We start from the raw sequence: 18,390 nt of genomic DNA, 5'->3' as shown, positions 1-18,390 counted from the left end.
TGCTCAGTGACAGCAAGGACAACGTGACCTCCAGGCTACAGTGAGCCTGAGTACAGCACCTCCATGGGCGCCCAGCAGAAGTCACCATTGTCGCCTCTGCTCCCAGCCAGCGCTGTCCTCCCTGTGGTCTTGGCTGCTTCCCAGCCGTCCACTGTGACGACAAGCAAGTCAGTTTACCTAACGCAAAAGCGGTGTGCCTTACATTTCAATTACAGCTCTCGGCTCCTTGTGATACGGCAAGGATGTGTTCTGACCACACCGGCCGGGGCACCCAGCGCCTGTTTTTCCACGGGCACGGACGGCTGCCTACCCGGTTCCTTGCCTGTGGGCCCGGAGCACAGAGTAAACACTCCTGGGGTGGAAGCCCAGCTCCCCAACCCGGGCCCGGGAAAGCCAGGGTCACCTCTCTGAGCCTCAGTTTCTCCAATCTGGAAAATGGGGCCTGCTGTGAGGCCCAAGACGGCTGCTGTCCAGCTGCCTGCGGGACCCTGGGTGTCCGGGAACTGCTCATTCACTTTCCTGATCCACTCAGCTCAGCTTTCAAAGCTGGTGGAAAAGGCGCAGTCTGAGGAAATAAATAATGAATGGAGGCCCATCACATGGCAGGGGCGGCAGACTGGCTGGAGCCGCGGATGAGAGCAGCCCCGCAGTGCGGGCAGAGGCGGGGGCGGCTGCGGAAGGGGAGCTGATGACTGGGCTCTGGGAGGCTGAGGAGTGGAGGGGGAGGGTGTGGTGATCTCCACCCAGCGCTCTCACCATCACCTCCTCCCACAGGCCTGGGGCGAGTGGAGCCCCCCTTCCCCGCCACTTACATAATGCCCAGAGCTGCAAAATACCCCCCAACCCCCTCCCCTTTGGTTGAGTACCTACTATGTGCCGGGCCTGCCTCAGTTCTTACTTCTGCCCTCTCATTCAATCCTTGCATTTGCTGGCTAACCACCATTGCTCAGATGATGGGACAGAGCTCAGAGAGGGAGAGGCTGGTCCAAGGTCACACAGCCCCAAGCAAGGACTGCTGGAATTCAGGTCTGGGGGTCTGCCAGAGGCCTTTCCCTGCTAGATACCTTGCTTCCCTCCTGGCCTGAAGACCCTCGCACCGGCTCTCTCCCTGTACCGAGGACTTCTGCATCTACGTGCTCTCTCCATCCAAAATCAAATACGCTGGGGTGGGCATTGGCGCGGCAGTTACCATACTGCCTGAAGTGCTCGCATCCCACACCAGGGTCCCTGGGTTCAAGTCCTGGCTCCTCTTTCTAGTCCAGCTTCCTGCTAATGTGCACCTAGGGAGGCAGGAGGTGATAGTCTTCACCCGTGTAGGAGACCTGGATTGAGTTCTGGGCTCCTGAGTTTGGACCAGAACGGCCCCAGCTGTTGGGGGCATTTGGGAAGCAAACCAGCAGATGGGAAAGCTCTGTCTCTCTACTTTTCACATAAATAAAATAAAAATTAAAACCATTTTAATTTTAAAATATCAGATATCCTGAAATTAGGGACCCCCCACCCCACCCATAGAGTTTATGAAGTAAGAAGCTGTGTGGCCAATAAAAAAAAGCCAGCTCTGTCTGACGTTCCTTGTACACCCTAGAACCTGCCTTGGAGAAGCAGGTTGTGGCGCAGTGGGTTAAGCCACCGCCTACGATGCTGGCATCCCCATATAGGCACTGGTTCCTGTCCCGGCTGCTCCATTTCCAATCCAGCTCCTTGCTAATGCGCCTGGGAAAGCCGTGGAGGATGGCCCAAGTGTTTGGATCCTGCCACCCACGTGGGAGATCTGGATGGAGCTCCTGGCTTTGGCCTGGCCAAGCCCCAGCCCTTGCAAATGGAAGATTTCTCTGTCTCCTCCCCTCTCTCTCTAACTCTGCCTTTCAAATAGAAAAAGAAAGGCAAGCAGCAGGGGCGTGAGCTCCGGGTGCAGACCCAGCTGGATCCACTTGCCTCTGGTACACAACCTTTGGAAGATCTATTTTAGCTCCTACGCCCCACAAGGATCAGAACAGGAGTTTTTCAGGCATTTCCACACCTGAATCGTGGAGCTCCTGACCTGGGCTCTGTTCCCGTCCTTGGAGGATGGACAGTGTCTTGGGGACCAAGGTGTCCCCCTCCCCCTCTGGATGCTCACCGCTTAGCCTCTACTTATCATCCACCAGCACTGCAGCAGGGATGGCTAAGGCCCACTCTCCCAGTCCAGACAGGAGAGGCCCACCGAGGAAGGCCTGGGTAGGGTAGGTGGGGGCAGAGGAGAGAGTCCAGGCTGCCTACAGTGCGCTGTGCAAGGCGCAGTTCCCAACTCGCTCCACAGTCGTGGGTAAAACCTCAGTCGAATTTGTCTCCTGTCCATCCTTCTAGATACCCCAGGCTCCCCCACCTGTGGGCACCTGCTGCTTTTTGTTTCTGGCAAAACGCTTGTGGAAGGCCAAAGAGATGAACACTCGGTGCTGCGATCTGGGCAGGAAACCGGCAAACATCCGCCAGGCAGCCTGACGCACGGCTCGCTTCTTTTCAGTTTGCAGCCAGCAGCCACGATTTCACACGGCTGCTCCCAGCATCACTTTGTGCCTGCTAGAGAATCTCTTCCTGATTCCCAGGGAGGAAGTCACTGGACCAAATGACCCCTGGGGTCCTGCCAGGGGCTCTGTGACCTCAAGGGGCTCTGCTACTACTGCCTTTTTCTGGGGTGCATGGAGAAGCCAGGGGCTCCCAAGCCAGGGTGAGGGGCTGGCGATGTTGCAGAGACAGGCACTGGCGTCCAAGCCCCGGCCTGCCACTTACTTCTGTGTGTTGTTGGATCATTTTCTCCAGTCGCTAAGCCTCAGTTAAACTCATAGACAAAACAGGCACAAGCTCTCCTAGCTTGCAGGGCCTCGGGGAGGCTCACGGAGGGCCCGTGTTAAGACGACCTGGCACAGAGAGGTGCTTAGGAAGGAAAGCCCTATCAACACATCTTAAAGCAGCTGCCATGGGTACAGCTGAGTGCCTCCATCCAGGTCAGGCCCTGTATGGCTGTTGGGGACACAGAAGTCTAATCGGCCTGGGGAACTGCAGTGATGTGCCATCATTAGGCTTGGGGATGACTTCACCCACCAGGAAAGCTTCGGGAGGGGGAGGCTGGTGGGCGGGGCTTACAGCAGCAACCCAGGCTGAGCCTCAGCCAAGGGTCCAGGGCACCACTTGAGCTCAATGAGCTGCACGATGCTCCAGGCATGGTTCTGAGTGGCACTTAGCAGGGACATGTCCTTGCCACCCAGTACTTTTTGGTGGGCAAAATAAAATAAAATAAAATAAAAATAAAAACCTGTCGTTCCGCCCTCAATTTGGGACTCTGGGTCTTCTGGCTCTTTCCACCTACCCCCTCCCCCACAAATAAAACAGACCACACAACACACAAGGCAAGAGATCTGACACCTGGGAAGCCGGCCCATCTGTCAGCACAGCCCACTTATCTCCAACAGGGAGCCTCAGCAAGCGGCAGGGGACAGATGTGCGTGCGTGGGAGGGCGGGAAGGCGGGATGCAGAAGGCAGTCACTTGCACACTGGCCAACAGTTTGCTTGGCCCCTTTGGGGGGTGGGGAGGGAATTTGCTGGGAGAGCACGAAGCGTGGGTGAGCCAGGTGCCCTGCAACCCAGAGAGAAGAGCTCGGGGCAGCCTGACTTCCAGGAGGAGAACCTGCTCAGGCAGGGGACAATCAAGGCCATCCCAGACACTGACACCCTGGAGGGCCAACCCCCAGCAAGTGGGGGCTTCATCCCGGGAACGCCTCGCCCCACCTCCCCCTCATTCCTGCCCACCCGCAGCTGCCTCCCACACACCCACTTGCTGGCCTAAGCCCCCTCTTCAGGAGCAGCCTCTCTCAGGGGCTATTTGCAGAGGCCCTTGTTTGGGGCCTGAGGGCTTTGCACACAAGTGTGTGAGGGAAACAGAAGCCACAGCAGGTGCCCGCGCTCCCACCCCAGCCCCACCCCAGCCACCAAGGCTCTCCGTCCATGCTGCGTGTGGATGACTGTGTCTGAGCGTGAGCGTCATCCCCACATCTGCAGCCTCGGGACAAGGCAGGGCCTTTGAAAACCCTATGGTGACGCCATCTGCCAGGGACAGCCAGCTGCCTCACTCAGGGCTGACTCCGCTGTTGCTGTGGCCACCAAGATGGAGGCACTGAGACACTGCTGCCTGCAGCAGCCTGGTGTCATTGGCCCTCACTCAAAGGCAGAGACGGGGGACAGGCCAGTGGCCAAGGGGAGGAGAAGGAAAAGGCCTCAATGGGGCATGGGTGACAAAAAAAGGGTCTGCCCAACTGGCTTCCTGGGACCTCCAGCTCTCAGTAGTCAGTGGGGGTCCCTGAACTGTTGAAGGAGGCCCTGGGGCTTTCACAAGCCTCGATCTGTGGGGCCTCTCTGTGCACACGCTCTCCTCACTCTGCAAGGCCCATCTCCCAGGTCCCTTCTAGAGCTTTCCTGATAGAGCAGGTGTGCTCTCCTCTCTGCACTGCTGCACCAGGTCCACGCCAGCATGTGGGTTCATGCTGGATGGGACTGCAGCTTTCTGCGTGCTCAACCATTTGCCCCGGGGACCTTGGAGCTGCTAGAGGACAGGGCTTGTGGCCGACGCAGTGATCCCCATGCCCAGCACTGGGCCTAGCACATGGAGAATTCCAGCCAACTGGAAGGGGACACAGAAGAGGCTTCCAACCCTTCAGTGAGTGTGGCAGAGGGGCTTTCTCCGCTGCTGTTGGTGCTACAGACCCCAGGGCCTCTGTGGAGCAGGCTACATCTGCACGGAGGCACCAGGGCGCCTACTTGTGGCTTCTTGTGGGTGTGCAGCAGAAAACCCAAGTAAGAATCAGCACCCAGGGACCAGTATTGTGGCATAGCGGGTAAAGCTGTCTCCTGGAGCGCCGGCATCCCACATGGGTGCTGGTTCGAGTCCCGGCTGCTCCACTTCAGATCCAACTTCCTGTTAACGAGCCTAGGAAAAGCAGTGGAAGATGGCCCAAGTGTTTGGGTCCCTGCCACCCATGTGGGAGACCTGGCTAAAGCTCACCTCTGGCCACTGTGGCCACTTGGGAGTGTCAAGATCTCTCCATCTTTCCCTCTCTCTCTGTAACTCTTTCAAACAAATAAATAAATAAATCTTAAAAGAAAGATTCAGCATCAACCCACCTGTGGGTGTACCATCCTGTGGGGTCTCAGAGAACAACATAAATCCCCTGGCTTTGGGAGCCAAAGGGGTTCCACATCTCCCCCCAGAGTGGCCAGACCAAATGTGCCTGCACACCAGCCTCACATCTTCCTGGTCTCTGCAGCGGCAGGTTTGGTTTCTGTCAGTTTGATGGGACTGAGCTGCAGTTCACTCCTCTGACTGCCCGTGAACTTGGGTTCCCTGTCATAGCTAATGGTGTCTTCTGTGACAGACAAGTCCTCAGTCTCTGCCCATTTTTCTTTCTGATGGCTTAGTTGCTTGTTTGTTTCATATAAGTTCTCTCATTATTTAATGTTTTTTAAAAAAAGATTTATTAAGGCAGAGAGACAGGGACAGATGGATAAAGATCTCTTATCTGTTGATTCACTCCCCAAATGCCTATTACAGCCAGGGCTGGCCCAGGATGGGGCTGGTAGCCTAGAACTCAATCTGGTCTCCCATGTGGGAATTGGGAGCAAAGCTGGGACTTGAACTTCGGCGGTCTCACATGGGATGCCAGCATCCCAAGTGGCGGTTTAACCACTGCACCAAATGCCGGCCCTGAGGTCCTTCGCATGTAAATTCTGAACGTTACTCCTTTCACATATGTTTGATTGACAAATGTCATTGCCCAACTGCGTGTGGTATTTCCACTTTATGTGACAGGCATCATCTGCTGAATGCAAGTTTCCGACTTCTATGTAGTCAAAGAGAACAGCAGAAAGCTGCTGGAGGACTCAGATAAGCCCCACACTTAGGGCGTACTCTGCACCCAGCGGGCTCTTTATATGTGTGAACAGCGCCTCCCTTCTTGGTCACTGGGTGCCTCCAAGCCTGGGAGGCTGCAGAAGGAGGGCCGGTCACGCCTGTGTCGCAGATCAGAAGGTGAAGGCCTGGTCCTGAGCAAGCGACTGCTTTGCCTCCTCGCACCTCCTCCTGCCTCTTCTACCAACAGGCCCCTGGTTTTCTCTTGAGGATCCCATCCCTCACAGTCTTTGTCCCTGAGGGCTGGATGGGGCTGGCTCGAGAGGGGGTGTGAAACCCAGGCCTGGCCAAGCAGAGCACTCCAGGTCCCCAAGCCACAAGCACGGGCCGGTGAGAGCACCGTCCTTTCTGGGGTGTGGGGTGGAATTCCTGAGAAAGCTGCAGTTTGTATTGATAAGTTCTATTTGGGGAGGAAGCCAGGGCAGAGGAAAGCAGGTGAAAAAGAAACGCAGAGAGCCCCATTCCTGATGCTGGTGGCTGGATGCAGCCGTGCCTGAGACTTCCTTACCCAGAACGCCAGCACGAAGGATGGTTCCTTCTCTTCTGTGACAGAGGCCTGACTAGCACAGACCGAGGTACAGCAGGGAATGAAAGAGCACTGATTACGAGCCATTATTAAAAGCAGGCAAAGACAGAGATGCCTGGGAATTCTATGGCAGCTGACTCTGGCTTACTCGGGGTTCCCTGGGTCTGGGGTATGAAGCAATGCACTGTGACCTCCTAGGGAGTTCTGAATGCAAGACCAGGAAACAGTACCTGCGACAGAAATAATCTGATCTGCTGATCTGCATAAAAGTGACATCAGCCTGAAGCTGCCCTAGAGAAAGCTGGATGAGAAAGAAGAAGAAGAAAAAACCACCCCAAAATAAGATCAGATAAAGATAAAGAAAAGAAAGAAAGCAGGCAAAAAAGAAAGAAAAAACCTGACCACATAAGCAGCTACAACTGGAAACCTGGCACAGTTAAAAACACAAAAAGTTACATCTTCACTGTGAAATTTCCACAGAACAGGATAAAGGTGGCTAAGAATAATTCCCATAAAAATAAAGAGAGGGAGGACATCACGAAGAGGAGCTGTACGACCTGCTGCAGGACCGGATGGCTCTCGTGCCATTTCCCCCGGAAGGTGTCTCTGGATGAACCGACCTTGACACAGGCGTGTTCCTGATTACACTGCTCAGCTTCCTCGGGGCTGGAGCCACCACCACCACCCCCCCCCCCCCCCCCCCCGCCCTGCAGGCCCTGCCCGGTCTCAGGGAGAGCAGGTGCCCCGGGTCACTCACCGTGGTGATGAACCTATACAGTGGCTGCCGTCTCTCGGTGTACTTGACCGTGATGGGGCTCAGGTCGTAGCGGAACCAGATGGCAGGGATGATGCGCCCTGTGTGGCTGTAGGCCACGTACTCCTAGGGTGGGGACAGGCAGGGGATTTGAGCGTCAGAGGCACAAACCATGAGTCCTGGGGATTGGGAGCGGGAAACCGTTCTGGAGAAAGGCCGTTCTCCCTCCTCCCCCACAGAGGCAGACTCCACCGGCCCCTCTCACACCCCTACCCCACAGCCCTAACCCTGCCATCCACATTCAGGTGGGCAACACTGCTGGGGGTGTTTTGGACCCCTTCGGTTATTTGGAAATTGGCCTTGCAACCTGTAAGTGGCTCCAGATCAAAAGAGAAATTGGAACACAGGGATGTAAGAGGCAATGTGTGGTCTCCGGCTCAGCCTGAGTTAAGGCCTGTTCCCTCCCTTTCATCCTGTGCCACACAAAACCCATTCATCTACTCGACAACAGCTGGTGAGCACCTCCGCCATGCTGGTCCCGTCCCGGCTGCTGGGGGCCCCGAGTGAGAGGCTCAGAGCAGGAGGCAGACACCCGTGTGGGACAGGGGGCCATGCAGGGACGAGCACGAGCGGCCAGGTGTCCCCAGGGCCGTTGGAAGATGCCCCGAGGCACACAGCGGGCCAGCAGGAGTTCCGTGGGTGCACGTGCGTGAGGGTGAAGCCCATGGGGGAGTGCACCAGCTTCCAGAGGAAGAACAACAGTCAGGAGTGCAAGGCCAAAGCCAAGGTGCCGGAGAAAGCACACAGCAAGGACCAGGAGGCTGATCCGGGGCCATGACCACGGCACCCCATCTGAACCCTTGGGTCCTGGGAGGGACCGTCTGTGGACTCTCTCTCCTGTTTGGCCATTTCAGAGTGCTGGAAACCTCTGGGCCGTGCCCTCTTGTCCACAACAACAGGAGAGCCAATTGAACCGCCAGCCCCCCCCCCCCCCCCCCAGCCCAGGCAGTTCTGGCTGCTTCTGTGGATGGCGCCGAGGGCGGCTGCTGCTTGCTCCCAAGGGCACGCTGCGGCCGGGGCCTGGGAGAACACTGAACAAGCGGTTTTGCTGGCTGGGGCCCTGCCAGAGCCTACGGGGAAGGAGCCTTGAGCGAAGGCAGCTCACTCTCTGGGGAGAGCAACTCCCTGGGTCGCACCCCACAGTCACAGGATGCAGACAAGGAGTGGGAACATGGGAACGAGCAGCAGCAGGTTATCCTTTACCCAGAGCCACCCTGGCGAGCCCGGTGTTTCTGAAACAGTGCCTCGGTGGATGGCACCTTATACCGTGGGTAGCAGGCTCAGTAAACTGAGGCACACGGCGTTACGTGATGCGTCTCAGGTCACACAGTCAGCGAGGGACAGAGCTGAACTGTGGGCTGGCAGTGTGGCTTGGAGTCCCGGCTCTTTCTGCTTGCACTGCCCCTGTGTCCTCTTGGCTTGGGCTGTCAGTGCTGGCAGGTGACCACGAGATGCCCTCGGGTCTCCCCTCGGAAGGCTACACCGGAACACCAGTCCAGGGAGGGTTACAGCAGAGGCACCCATGTCACCCCGGGGTGGGCAGACCCAACAGCCCCTGGTTCAGAGCGAGCGGGTGATATGACCAAGAGCCCGAGGCGGATCCTGTGCTTATCTGCACCTGGCGACTTGATACCTCCACGACCCCCATCTGTGCCTCCGGGGTCAAATCTGTACCAGTGGTGACGGCCACTGTCCCGGTGCCAGCTCTGACATGGTGGTTGAGAAAGCTGATGGAGGCAGAGAGCTGAGCAGGTCCACGGTGTGGACTCCATTAGGGGCAGCTCCTCCCCCTCCTGTTACTGTGACCTGAATAATGGGCCCCCCACAGGGGGTTTAGCAGCCGTGGGACAGAGGGAGAAGGAGCATCCTGGTGGCTGTCAGCTGCAAATCACTGATGGTTGGGTCCCCTCACTCCATCGGCCCTGGCCCGGCCCTGGTGCTCACTGAGGCCTGGCACTTCTCCATGACTCTGAGTGCTGGGGCGGGGTTGGGACCTCTCTGCCAATCGACAGAGCAACAGTCATCCTGGTGGGATCCACTGCCTTGTGACTTGGGCCGAGTGCTTCTGCCTAGAGAGTGCTGTTGTGTGCTGACCAGCTGGGGGTCTGAGTGTGCAGGTCTGCAACCAATGGGACCTGCGGGGAAGCCTCCCTGCCTGCTCCTTCTCAAACAGATCCCATTCTGCCTGTGGTTAGAAGCCTCCCCTTGACTGATGGCAGGGATTGGGTCTCCCGTCTTCGCTTGGAGACAGAGCCCTGCAGGACAGGGTCCCCCAGGGAGCTTCCTAAAAGGAACAGCTGAGGAACAGCCACCTGGCACCTCCGCCCTGGGCCAGCAGAGGGCGCAGCTGCACACCGCTTGGCGAGAGCACCACCAGCATACCTTGTTGGCCACTGTGTACTGGTACGAGTATCGCTGCTTGCCACTCTTGTCCTCGTAAACTGTGGGCACGATCTTCAGGATGTAGTCGTGGGAGGCCAGGGCTGTGGGAAGGAGGCAGCAAGGTGAAGGTGGAGGGCCATGGCCTGCCTTATAGCTCTTGCTAGGTCATTTCAGTTCTAAAATCTGGCTGGCATCGCCAGGGGGCTCATTCCCCATTCCTTCCCCACTCAGAGGAGAAACCCCGTCTGCCAGGATCGTTCCTCCTGTGCTGCCTACGACACCAAAATTCTGTTAGCAGCCCAATGCCCAACAGCACAGTGGCCACTGGGAGAGGAGACTCCCTGAGAGGTGTGGTTAGAGGATAGGAGCCCAGCCAGGGAGCAGGGGCATGGCAGGTTTTGGTGATGGGGAAGAGACTCTTCAGACGGGCGTGAGCAGCTGTAAGAGTGACCTGTCCCCGAGGCCCTGCGAGCAGCTCTATCCCTGGGGAGGAAGAGGCAGAGTTTGAGAAAGGCTCCACTTCATTGTGCACCTCCTGGTATTGTTCAGATTCTTGCTTTGGAAATAAACTGGGATTGCTGTTTCTTTTAAAAAATTATTTATTTTCCTTTTGTATTTTTTAAGGTTTATTAATTTATTTGAAAGAGTTACAGAGAGAGAGAAGGAGAGGCAGAGAGAGAGGTCTTCCATCCATTGGTTCACTCCCCAATTGGCCTCAAAGGCCGGAGCTACACCTATCTGATGCCAGGAGCCAGGAGCTTCTTCTGGGTCTCCCATATGGGTGCAGGGGTCCAAGGACTTGGGCCATCTTTTACTGCTTTCCCAGAGAGCTAGATCAGAAGTGGAGCAGCTGGGACTTGAACCAGCACTTCCTTTTGTATTTGAAAGGCACGCACGTGCACACACACACACACACACACATATAGATCATTCATCTTCTGCTTTCCTCTCCAAATGCCTGCAAGAACCTGGGCTGGGCCAGGCTGAAGCCATGTGGGTGGCAGGGATCCGAGACCTTGAGCCATCACTTGCCGTCTCCCAGGGTGCACATTCCCAGGATGCTGCAATCAGACCCAGGCACTCCAAATGAGGTGTGGGACTCCCAAGCGGCGTCTTAACCCCTGCTCCCAATGCCTGCCCCCGGGTTTGAGTTTTGAAAAGGAAGAGCCCACCACCAGCACTGCATCTATGAAGAATGGATGGCTTCCCCCACTTCTTATCAGTAGCAGGTCAGCGCTCCCCCTGGCTCAGCTCTGCCACATTCCACGGTAGCCCTCTCACTGCTCCTCCCCTGAGTGGACGGGGGTGATGAGGGCATGGGCCGAGCCTTACTCATCCGCCTGTCCCCAGAGCCCCGCGCAGGGCCTGGTACAGAGTGGACGGTGGCAAGCGCTTCCTGGATGAATGAACAGGGGCATGAATGGATGAATCAGCTGCTGATAAGTATGAGGCAAGCGGAATCAGTCAAGCGCTGCCCGGGAAGGTATGACTCCTGCCAGGCCCCTGGGGGGCTAAGAGAGCCTCAAGCCCATCTATTATTTTTCCCTTCTCGGCTCTCGAGTCTGGAGGCACAGAAGTAAAACACGGGCATTCACTCCTGCGGGTTCCAGTTCTGATCTCACTGGCCAGTCAGTCCTGGGTCCCCGCACACGTGTGCCTTCTGTAAGAGGGGTGGGAGGGAGGGAACATTCCAGGCCCTGGCACCCCCCCCCCCCCATTGCCTCTTCCTGCCAGCACTGCCTCTCAGGAAGCGGTGACCGGGCTTCCTGAACTGTTTTGAGTGGATTCCTCTGAAGACCCGGAAAAGCTCTGCAGCCCAGGAGCTAAGTCTATGAAGACCCCGACCCCTCTCTGCTGCACCCTGCTACGGTTCTCAGCGGGGCTCAGACCACCTGCACCCGCTCCCTGGGGAGTCCCACTGGACGGGGCTAGGGTAGGGCTCAGACTCGGCAAACCTCCCTCTCCAATGCCTGTCGCTCTGGGTGACAGACACGGAGGAAAGGAGGAATGGATGTCCTCCCCAAATCACACCTGGAGTGTGTACGTTAGAATCTGTATGAAACGCAGGTGATCACAAAGGAAAGTCATCCAGGGACGGCTGTGGCTCCTGCTAAGCCCCGTCTAAGGCGGGTATGCACATTTGTGTAGCCAACAGAATCTCACTTCACTCTTCTCCAAGAACTGCTGCTTTTCAGACCCTAGATAAGGGCTGCAAGCTCTGGAGAGAGTCTATTTTCTTGAACTCCACATCCCCAGCATCTAGCACGGTGCCTGACCTACAGGCTCAGTCCACGCCTGCTGCCCGACGGTCCCAGGGCTCAGCATGGGACATTTGGCAGCCCTGGTGTCGGTGCCTGCGGCCATGCACACAACCAACCCCAACAGTGGCTCCACAACATGGTTCCTTGCACTCTTGTTCACTCACAATGACCCAACGGACACAACTTGTGTAGATCTTCACGCCCTCCCTTGATGATCTCCTAGGAGTAGAACAGACGGCTCAAGGGCCATGGCCATGTTGGAGGCCTTTGATGCAACCTGTCAAGTGCCCACTGGAGACACCACGCTAAACCCCATCCTCGCGGAGCCCTGGTGAGCTGTCGTTCCTAGAGTCTGCTGGTCCAACCTGGTCCACATTCCCTTCCCGCTCCCTCCATCCCTTCCTAAATCTCACTAAGCAACAACTCAAACATAAACAGGGGCCGTACCATGAGCTCCCGGCTTCAGCAGTTATCAACACACAGCTGCAATCTGCTTTTGTATTTATTTATTTATATTGATGTAAACTTTAAAAAAATTATTTTTATTTGAAAGGCAGGAGAGAGAGAAAGGGGGGAGGAGAGAGAAAGAACTTTCATCCTTTGACTCACTCCCCAAATATCTGCAACAGCTAGGCCTGGGCCAGGCCATAGCCAGGAGCCTGGAACTCAGGCTGTCTCCCACACGGTGGCGACCATTATCTGCTGCCTCCCATGGTAGGGTCAGCAGGCAGCCAGACAGCAAGGACTCACAGAGGGCATGCCAGCGCCCCCAAGTGGCAACCTAACCGCTGCATCAGACAACCACTTCTGCATCTGTAAACCAGCAGCCCACATCAATGGGGCTTAGAGGAGTGCAATGCCTCTGCTGAGACTGTGGAACAGGGTCCTGGAGTTCAAGGTCCTCATCGCCACACTGCTGCCACCTGGCAGCGCAGCGGCCTCCAACGCATGATGGCTGATCCTCTCTCCCCAGGGGTCCTACGCCTGCTACACACGGGACACTGGGCTGGTCCGGGGACAGAGCTGAGGGCGAGGCAGCGTACCTGAGCTCATGGAGCTTATGTCTTGGCTGGAGCGACAGCTCAGAGCAACAGAGCTAGGGAGGAGACAGAGTTCTCAGGAAGGTGGGCAGGAGGGCTGCTCTGAGGTGGTGGCATTTGCGCTAAGACCTGAATGACAAGCAGCAGTGTCCACAGGGAGACTGGGGGCTGGAGGCCTGGCGGAGGCCGATTGCATGTGTTTTCCCTTCCACGTAAGCCAGCCTGAGATAGCTTTCACGGCGAGCCCCAGGGCAGGTGAGGTCTCTGTCCGCACCCTTTATCTGCTCTCACACTCGGGCCTTTGTAGCTCGAAGCTCGCCCAGCAGGAGGCACTGAGCAGCGTGTCCGGCTGCGAGTGTATGTGGATACTCTGGGACAGCTCACTGCCCTTCCAGGAACCACAAGGACAGCTCCACCACGGGGACAGTCACTCTTGCTTACTACCAGACATTCGCATTCAAACAAGGGGGCATGGCTCGTCAGTGGGGAGAAACTGTGGCACCCTCCTCACTGCGGGGATGGCAGCAGGGAAGGGCACGGAGCCAGCTGGAAAGGAACTGGGTATGGCGCAGTGCAGACACCGTGTGTGTCCGATGAACGACTACACGGGGAGAAGTCGGGATGGTTTCACGGGCAAGATAATGACTGCCTAAAGCACGCTGAGCTGCCAGGTGGGCAACTGTGTGGCCTTGACACCTGCCAAGTACAAATTGTGCCGTGATGGGCACGGCGACCTACACTGCCACCTGCAACGCCAGCATCCCATGTGAGCGCTGCTTCGAGTCTCGGCTGCTCTGCTTCTGATCCAGCTCCCTGCTAATGCACCTGGGAAGGCAGCAGAAGATGGGCCTAGTGCTTGAGACCCCTGCCTCTGACGTGGAGACCTGGACAGAGTTCTAGGCTCCTGGCTTCAACCTGGCCTAGCCCTGGCCATTGTAGCCATTTGGGGAGTGAACCAGCACATGGAAGATTGATCTCTCTCTGATTTATAAACAAATAAATAACAAAAATATAACAATAAATAAAGAAAAATAAAGTAACCTGCTGTGATGTAAGAGTGCTAAACCATGGGGCCAGCACTGGGTGAGTGGGATTAAGCTGCCACCTGAGCACCAGCATCCCATATGGGTATGGGTTCAAGTCCTGACTACTCCACTTCCGATCCAGCTCCCTGCTAATGCACCTGGGAAAGCAGCAGACGATGGCCCAAGTGCTTGGGACCTTGCACCCATGTGAGAGACCTGAAAGAAGCTCCTGGCTCCTGGCTTTGGCTTGGCCCAGCCCTAGCCGTTGCAGCCATTTGGGAAGTGAACCAGCAAATGGAAGGTTTCTCTGTTTCTAACTCTCCTGTTCAAATAAATAAAATAAATAGTTTTTTTAAAAAAAGATTTCATTTGAAAGGCAGAGTTACAGCAGGCAGAGGCAGAGAGAGAGAGAAAGTCTTCTATCCGCTGGTTCACTCCCCAACGGCCGCCTACAGCTGGAGCTGAACTGATCTGAAGCCAGGAGCCAGGAGCTTCTTCTGGGTCTCCCATGGGGGTGCAGGTGCCCAAGGACTTGGGCCATCTTCTGATGCTTTCCAGCAGGCCATAGCAGAGAGCTGGATGGGAAGTAGAGCAACTGGGACTCAAACCAGCACCCATATGGGATGCTAGAGCTGCAGGCTCTGGCTTTACCTGCTAGGCCACAGTGCTGGCCCCTGTATTTAATAAAAGAATGCCAACCACACAAGGCCAAGGGGAGCTGCTCTCTGGGCCTTGGAGAATGAAGATGTCTCTGCACAAGGGTTGCACAAGGTTGCAGAGAACCACCATCAGGTGTCTGGGGGCAGGTCACAGAGGGGAGTTCTGCCTGCATTCCTAACCATGGAAACTGTCAAGAGGAGCTCTGAGGAGGGGAAGTGAGCATGAGTGAGGAAGCAGGTAAAGTAGACACAAGCTGGGCGGCAGGACCCATCCAGGGCGGGTATGCCTGAGCACAGAAGGCCTCCCAGGCCCGGGCTGTGCACGCACATGTGTGTGTGCATCTGTCATGCACCTGCAGGTGAGCATGCACACCTGCACAGACATCCTTCTGCAGGGACATGCCCTTGTCTCTAAACTGGGCTGAGGGGCCAAGAGCCAAGGAGGGAGAGGACTCTGGGAGGGAACGTCCACAGGCAGGAGGAGAGGCAGGTGGGGAGGCGGCTGGGTGGGCACCCCTGCCTGGGCTACCTGCAGCCTGGTTCTCAGAGTGCGTGTGACTTGGAGCCAGCACGGACTCTGCTGCGTCATCACTCCCTGTGGGGTCACAGGTGATCATGTCAGCTCAGCTGTGCCGTGGCAATAAGGCCGAGGCTAGTAATGGCCGTGGCTCATAGTCGTCCAGTGCGGGGGCGCACCTAGGTTGCCATGAGCTGATGGCATTCCCTTCCCCCACCTCCCTCACAGGCCAGGTGTGGGATGGGCAGCTCACCTTGACCGCCTGCTGAGCAGGACTCAGCCCCTTCCCACCCACCCACCCACTGTGGGCCACCTGGGGAGCCACATGGCAGAGGCACTTACGGTTGGAGGTGAGCCTGTCTGCTCCCCCAAGAGCGTTGAAGGCTCCGTGGACATTCTGGACCTGTGGAGAACACACGGTGAGGTCACTTCCAGGCCCAGCCCTGGCCGTGGGGACTAGGCAGGTACCTCTGGCTGACTGTCTCATAGAGAAGTTATAGGGCGCAAGAAACAGCACCACCAGACAAAAGTTTGCTTCCATCCTGAGCACCTGCCATGCATTGCCCCGTCCTGACTACTTTCTGTTGTCTTATTTAATGCCCTTATTGATGGAACATTGGGCCCATTTTACAGACGAGCAAACCAAGGCTTGGAGAGGCCTGGAGTTCAGCAGCTGGGAAGTGGCTGAGACAAACTCGGCACTTGGGTCTGACTCCAAGTCTGAATTCTTTCCACTGAGCCCTGTGGGAAATCCAGGCAAGGGGAGCTATGGGTCCAGGTTGCTCCTCTGGAGACCAGTAGTGGGCAAGAGACCACCCCCACAGCAGCTGGTGGGAGCTGCTCTGGGGGGGGTGTGTGTGTCCTCAACCAGTTCATGGAAAATACACATTTTGAAAACCTATGCGTGGATTTCACAATTTTTACACCAAAGTAAACTTACTTTAAATTCCATTTCACCAACTTTTTGAAGAACCCTCATGGCAGGGAGTTGAAAGCCACATCCCCTCTCTTTTTGGAGGACATGGAGCGTGGTACCATGGGCCCAGTTAATATTACATGAGCTACCCTGGAAGACTTCCTGCAGGAAGTGACGCTGAGATCTGGAGGAAAGCAGGAAGCTAATCAGACAAGCCACGCAGGCAAAGGTCTGAGCCCAGAGGCTCTGAGTCAGAGACTCAGGAGACCCCAGGGAGGAAAGAGGGGGGATCAGAGAGGTAGGAGGGGACAGGCTCTGGCTGAGAGGGACACTGCAGGGGTGACCTGACCAGGCATCCGGTCTCAGGTGGGTGATGTGTACTGAGAACTCTCCCAGCAAGCCCAAGGAAAACAGCCTCTGTCCTTTCAATGCCCTGGGACTGAAAGCCTCAAGACTTGCTGTGTAGCCCAGGAGCACCACGGCTACAGAGACCAGAGTGCCAGAACGTTCCCTCCCGTCCCCCTGATCTCACACTCACTCATCCCATCACCTGAGCTACACCAGTCTTCCCCTCTGGACTGGGTGCACTGCACAGGCAGGGCCCTCACTTGCCCTCACCAGTATGTGCAAGGCCCAGTACAGAGTAGGTACTCATCAAAATGTACCAAAGGGACGGAGGGACAATGGGTGGAAGGACGAGCTCCACTCTAAGGTCTGTACCTCAAAGAAACAGTCAGACATCCTCTAGAGGAACGACAAAGCGTGGGGCCGTGGCTGCCTTCCCCTGCCCCCAGCTCCCCGTGCCCCCTCTGGCAGGTGCTTCTGTGCCCTAAGTCAGCTCCCAGGAGCCCTCCTCCACCGGGCCTCTGCCATCTCATGCACAGAACACCATCTGAACTCACAGACACCTGCTGCTCTGCCTTTCTGAAAGCAACCAGAGGCATCGCTGGGTGTGGCACAGGAGGGGAGGGGGCTGCTGTTAGCGACCCCCACTGCCTGGGACTCATTTCCCTGGCTTGTGCCTGGCCAAATCCTCTCTGTCCTTGATGGACTGGCTGAGCTGTCACCTCCTCTGGGAGACCCCCTCCATCTCCCGGGCTGAGGGGTGCTCCCCTGCCAATCATCGTGCAGAGTCCTGTGCCTCTCCTGCTCCAAATCACCTGAATCCTGAGTGCTCCGTGCTCCATGCTATCGTGTCTGCTTCCATTCTGCCTCTTCTTCCCTGGGGCAGGAGGGGGGACCCTTATTTCTTAATTCAGCACCGTGACTCCAGGGCCTGGCCCGGGGCACAGCACCCTGGATGCGGTGATGGCTACACAACCATACAGGAAGACCAGGGCCAGGCACACACAGCTTCTTACAACCTGGGTGACCCTGGACGAATGCCAGAACTTCTCAGATCCTCCAGGGGCAGGCATCACCTACAGCTCTGCTCCCAGGTGAGAAAGTGGCCCACAGCCAGAAGCTGTCCCAAGATTCCTGTGTGGAAGGCAGATTCTGGAGGTGCCACTCATGCGCTGTGTGCCCTCGGGCATGTGACTCTAAGCCTTGGTTTCCCCATGTGCACACTGGAGGGTATGGCCAGGAAGTCCAGAAGCTCACAAAGCAAGGCTTGGGTCAGGATCCAGGGGCTCCAATCCCAGCAAGAAGGCCCAGAGCTATTATGGCCCCTCTGACCCTCCATTTATTTTTTGCTAAAAAAGGGTGTAACGGAATTTACCTTCAGAATTTACCTGCTGTGGGGGATGGAGAGGTGAGAGAACCAACCCCCTGCCCAAAGCTAGCAGGAAACAGACAGTAAAAGTTTAGTCCCTTGCAGTCAGCACTGTGGCTCTGCGGGTTAAGTGGCCACTTGTGACATTGGCATCCCACTCTGGAGGGCTGTTTTGCTTCCACTCTGGCTTCTTGTTAATGTGCCTGAGAAGGCAGAGGAAGATGGCCTAGGTGCTTGGGCCCCTGCACCTCACTTGGGTGGGGCTCCTGGCTCCTGGCTTTGGCTTGGGCCCCTGCACCTCAATTGAGAAACCTGGCTGTTGCAGTCATCTGGGGAGTGAACCAGCAGAGGGAAGGTCTAAATCTTTCCACACCCTCTCACTGAACCCACCTTTCAATAAATCAATCATTAAGAGAGTCTGGTTCCTTTACTGCGTGATTACAGCAATGGGTCCAGAGACCTGTCACATGGGCAGGAAACTCTCGGCCACACCTGCCAGGTGGCCACCCTGGGCACAAGGACCCTCAAGAGCCAATTTCTGCACCAGTGAGCACTGAGCTGCAAGGCAGCCAGGGGCTGCTGGTGCCCCCCGAATTT

The 18,390-nt window shown here is 56.6% G+C and overlaps 1 protein-coding gene across 4 annotated transcripts in view; it reads right to left on the bottom strand.

Annotated features, from left to right (window-relative positions):
* Positions 1–18,390, bottom strand: part of ERGIC1 (endoplasmic reticulum-golgi intermediate compartment 1) — a 109,199-nt gene that overhangs the window by 8,053 nt on the left and 82,756 nt on the right. For all 4 annotated transcript variants that reach the window (XM_051843621.2, XM_051843619.2, XM_008255393.4 and 1 more), the window contains 3 exons: positions 15,506–15,566; positions 9,662–9,762; positions 7,223–7,345 (listed from right to left, as the gene is read on the bottom strand). In XM_051843621.2, the coding sequence (XP_051699581.1) occupies positions 7,223–7,345; positions 9,662–9,762; positions 15,506–15,566 (285 nt within the window). The remainder of the gene's footprint in view (positions 1–7,222; positions 7,346–9,661; positions 9,763–15,505; positions 15,567–18,390) is intronic.

This window comes from Oryctolagus cuniculus, chromosome 6, assembly GCF_964237555.1.
Source record: "Oryctolagus cuniculus chromosome 6, mOryCun1.1, whole genome shotgun sequence".
Lineage (NCBI taxonomy): Eukaryota > Metazoa > Chordata > Mammalia > Lagomorpha > Leporidae > Oryctolagus > Oryctolagus cuniculus.
This window is presented reverse-complemented; position numbering and strand designations above follow the sequence as displayed.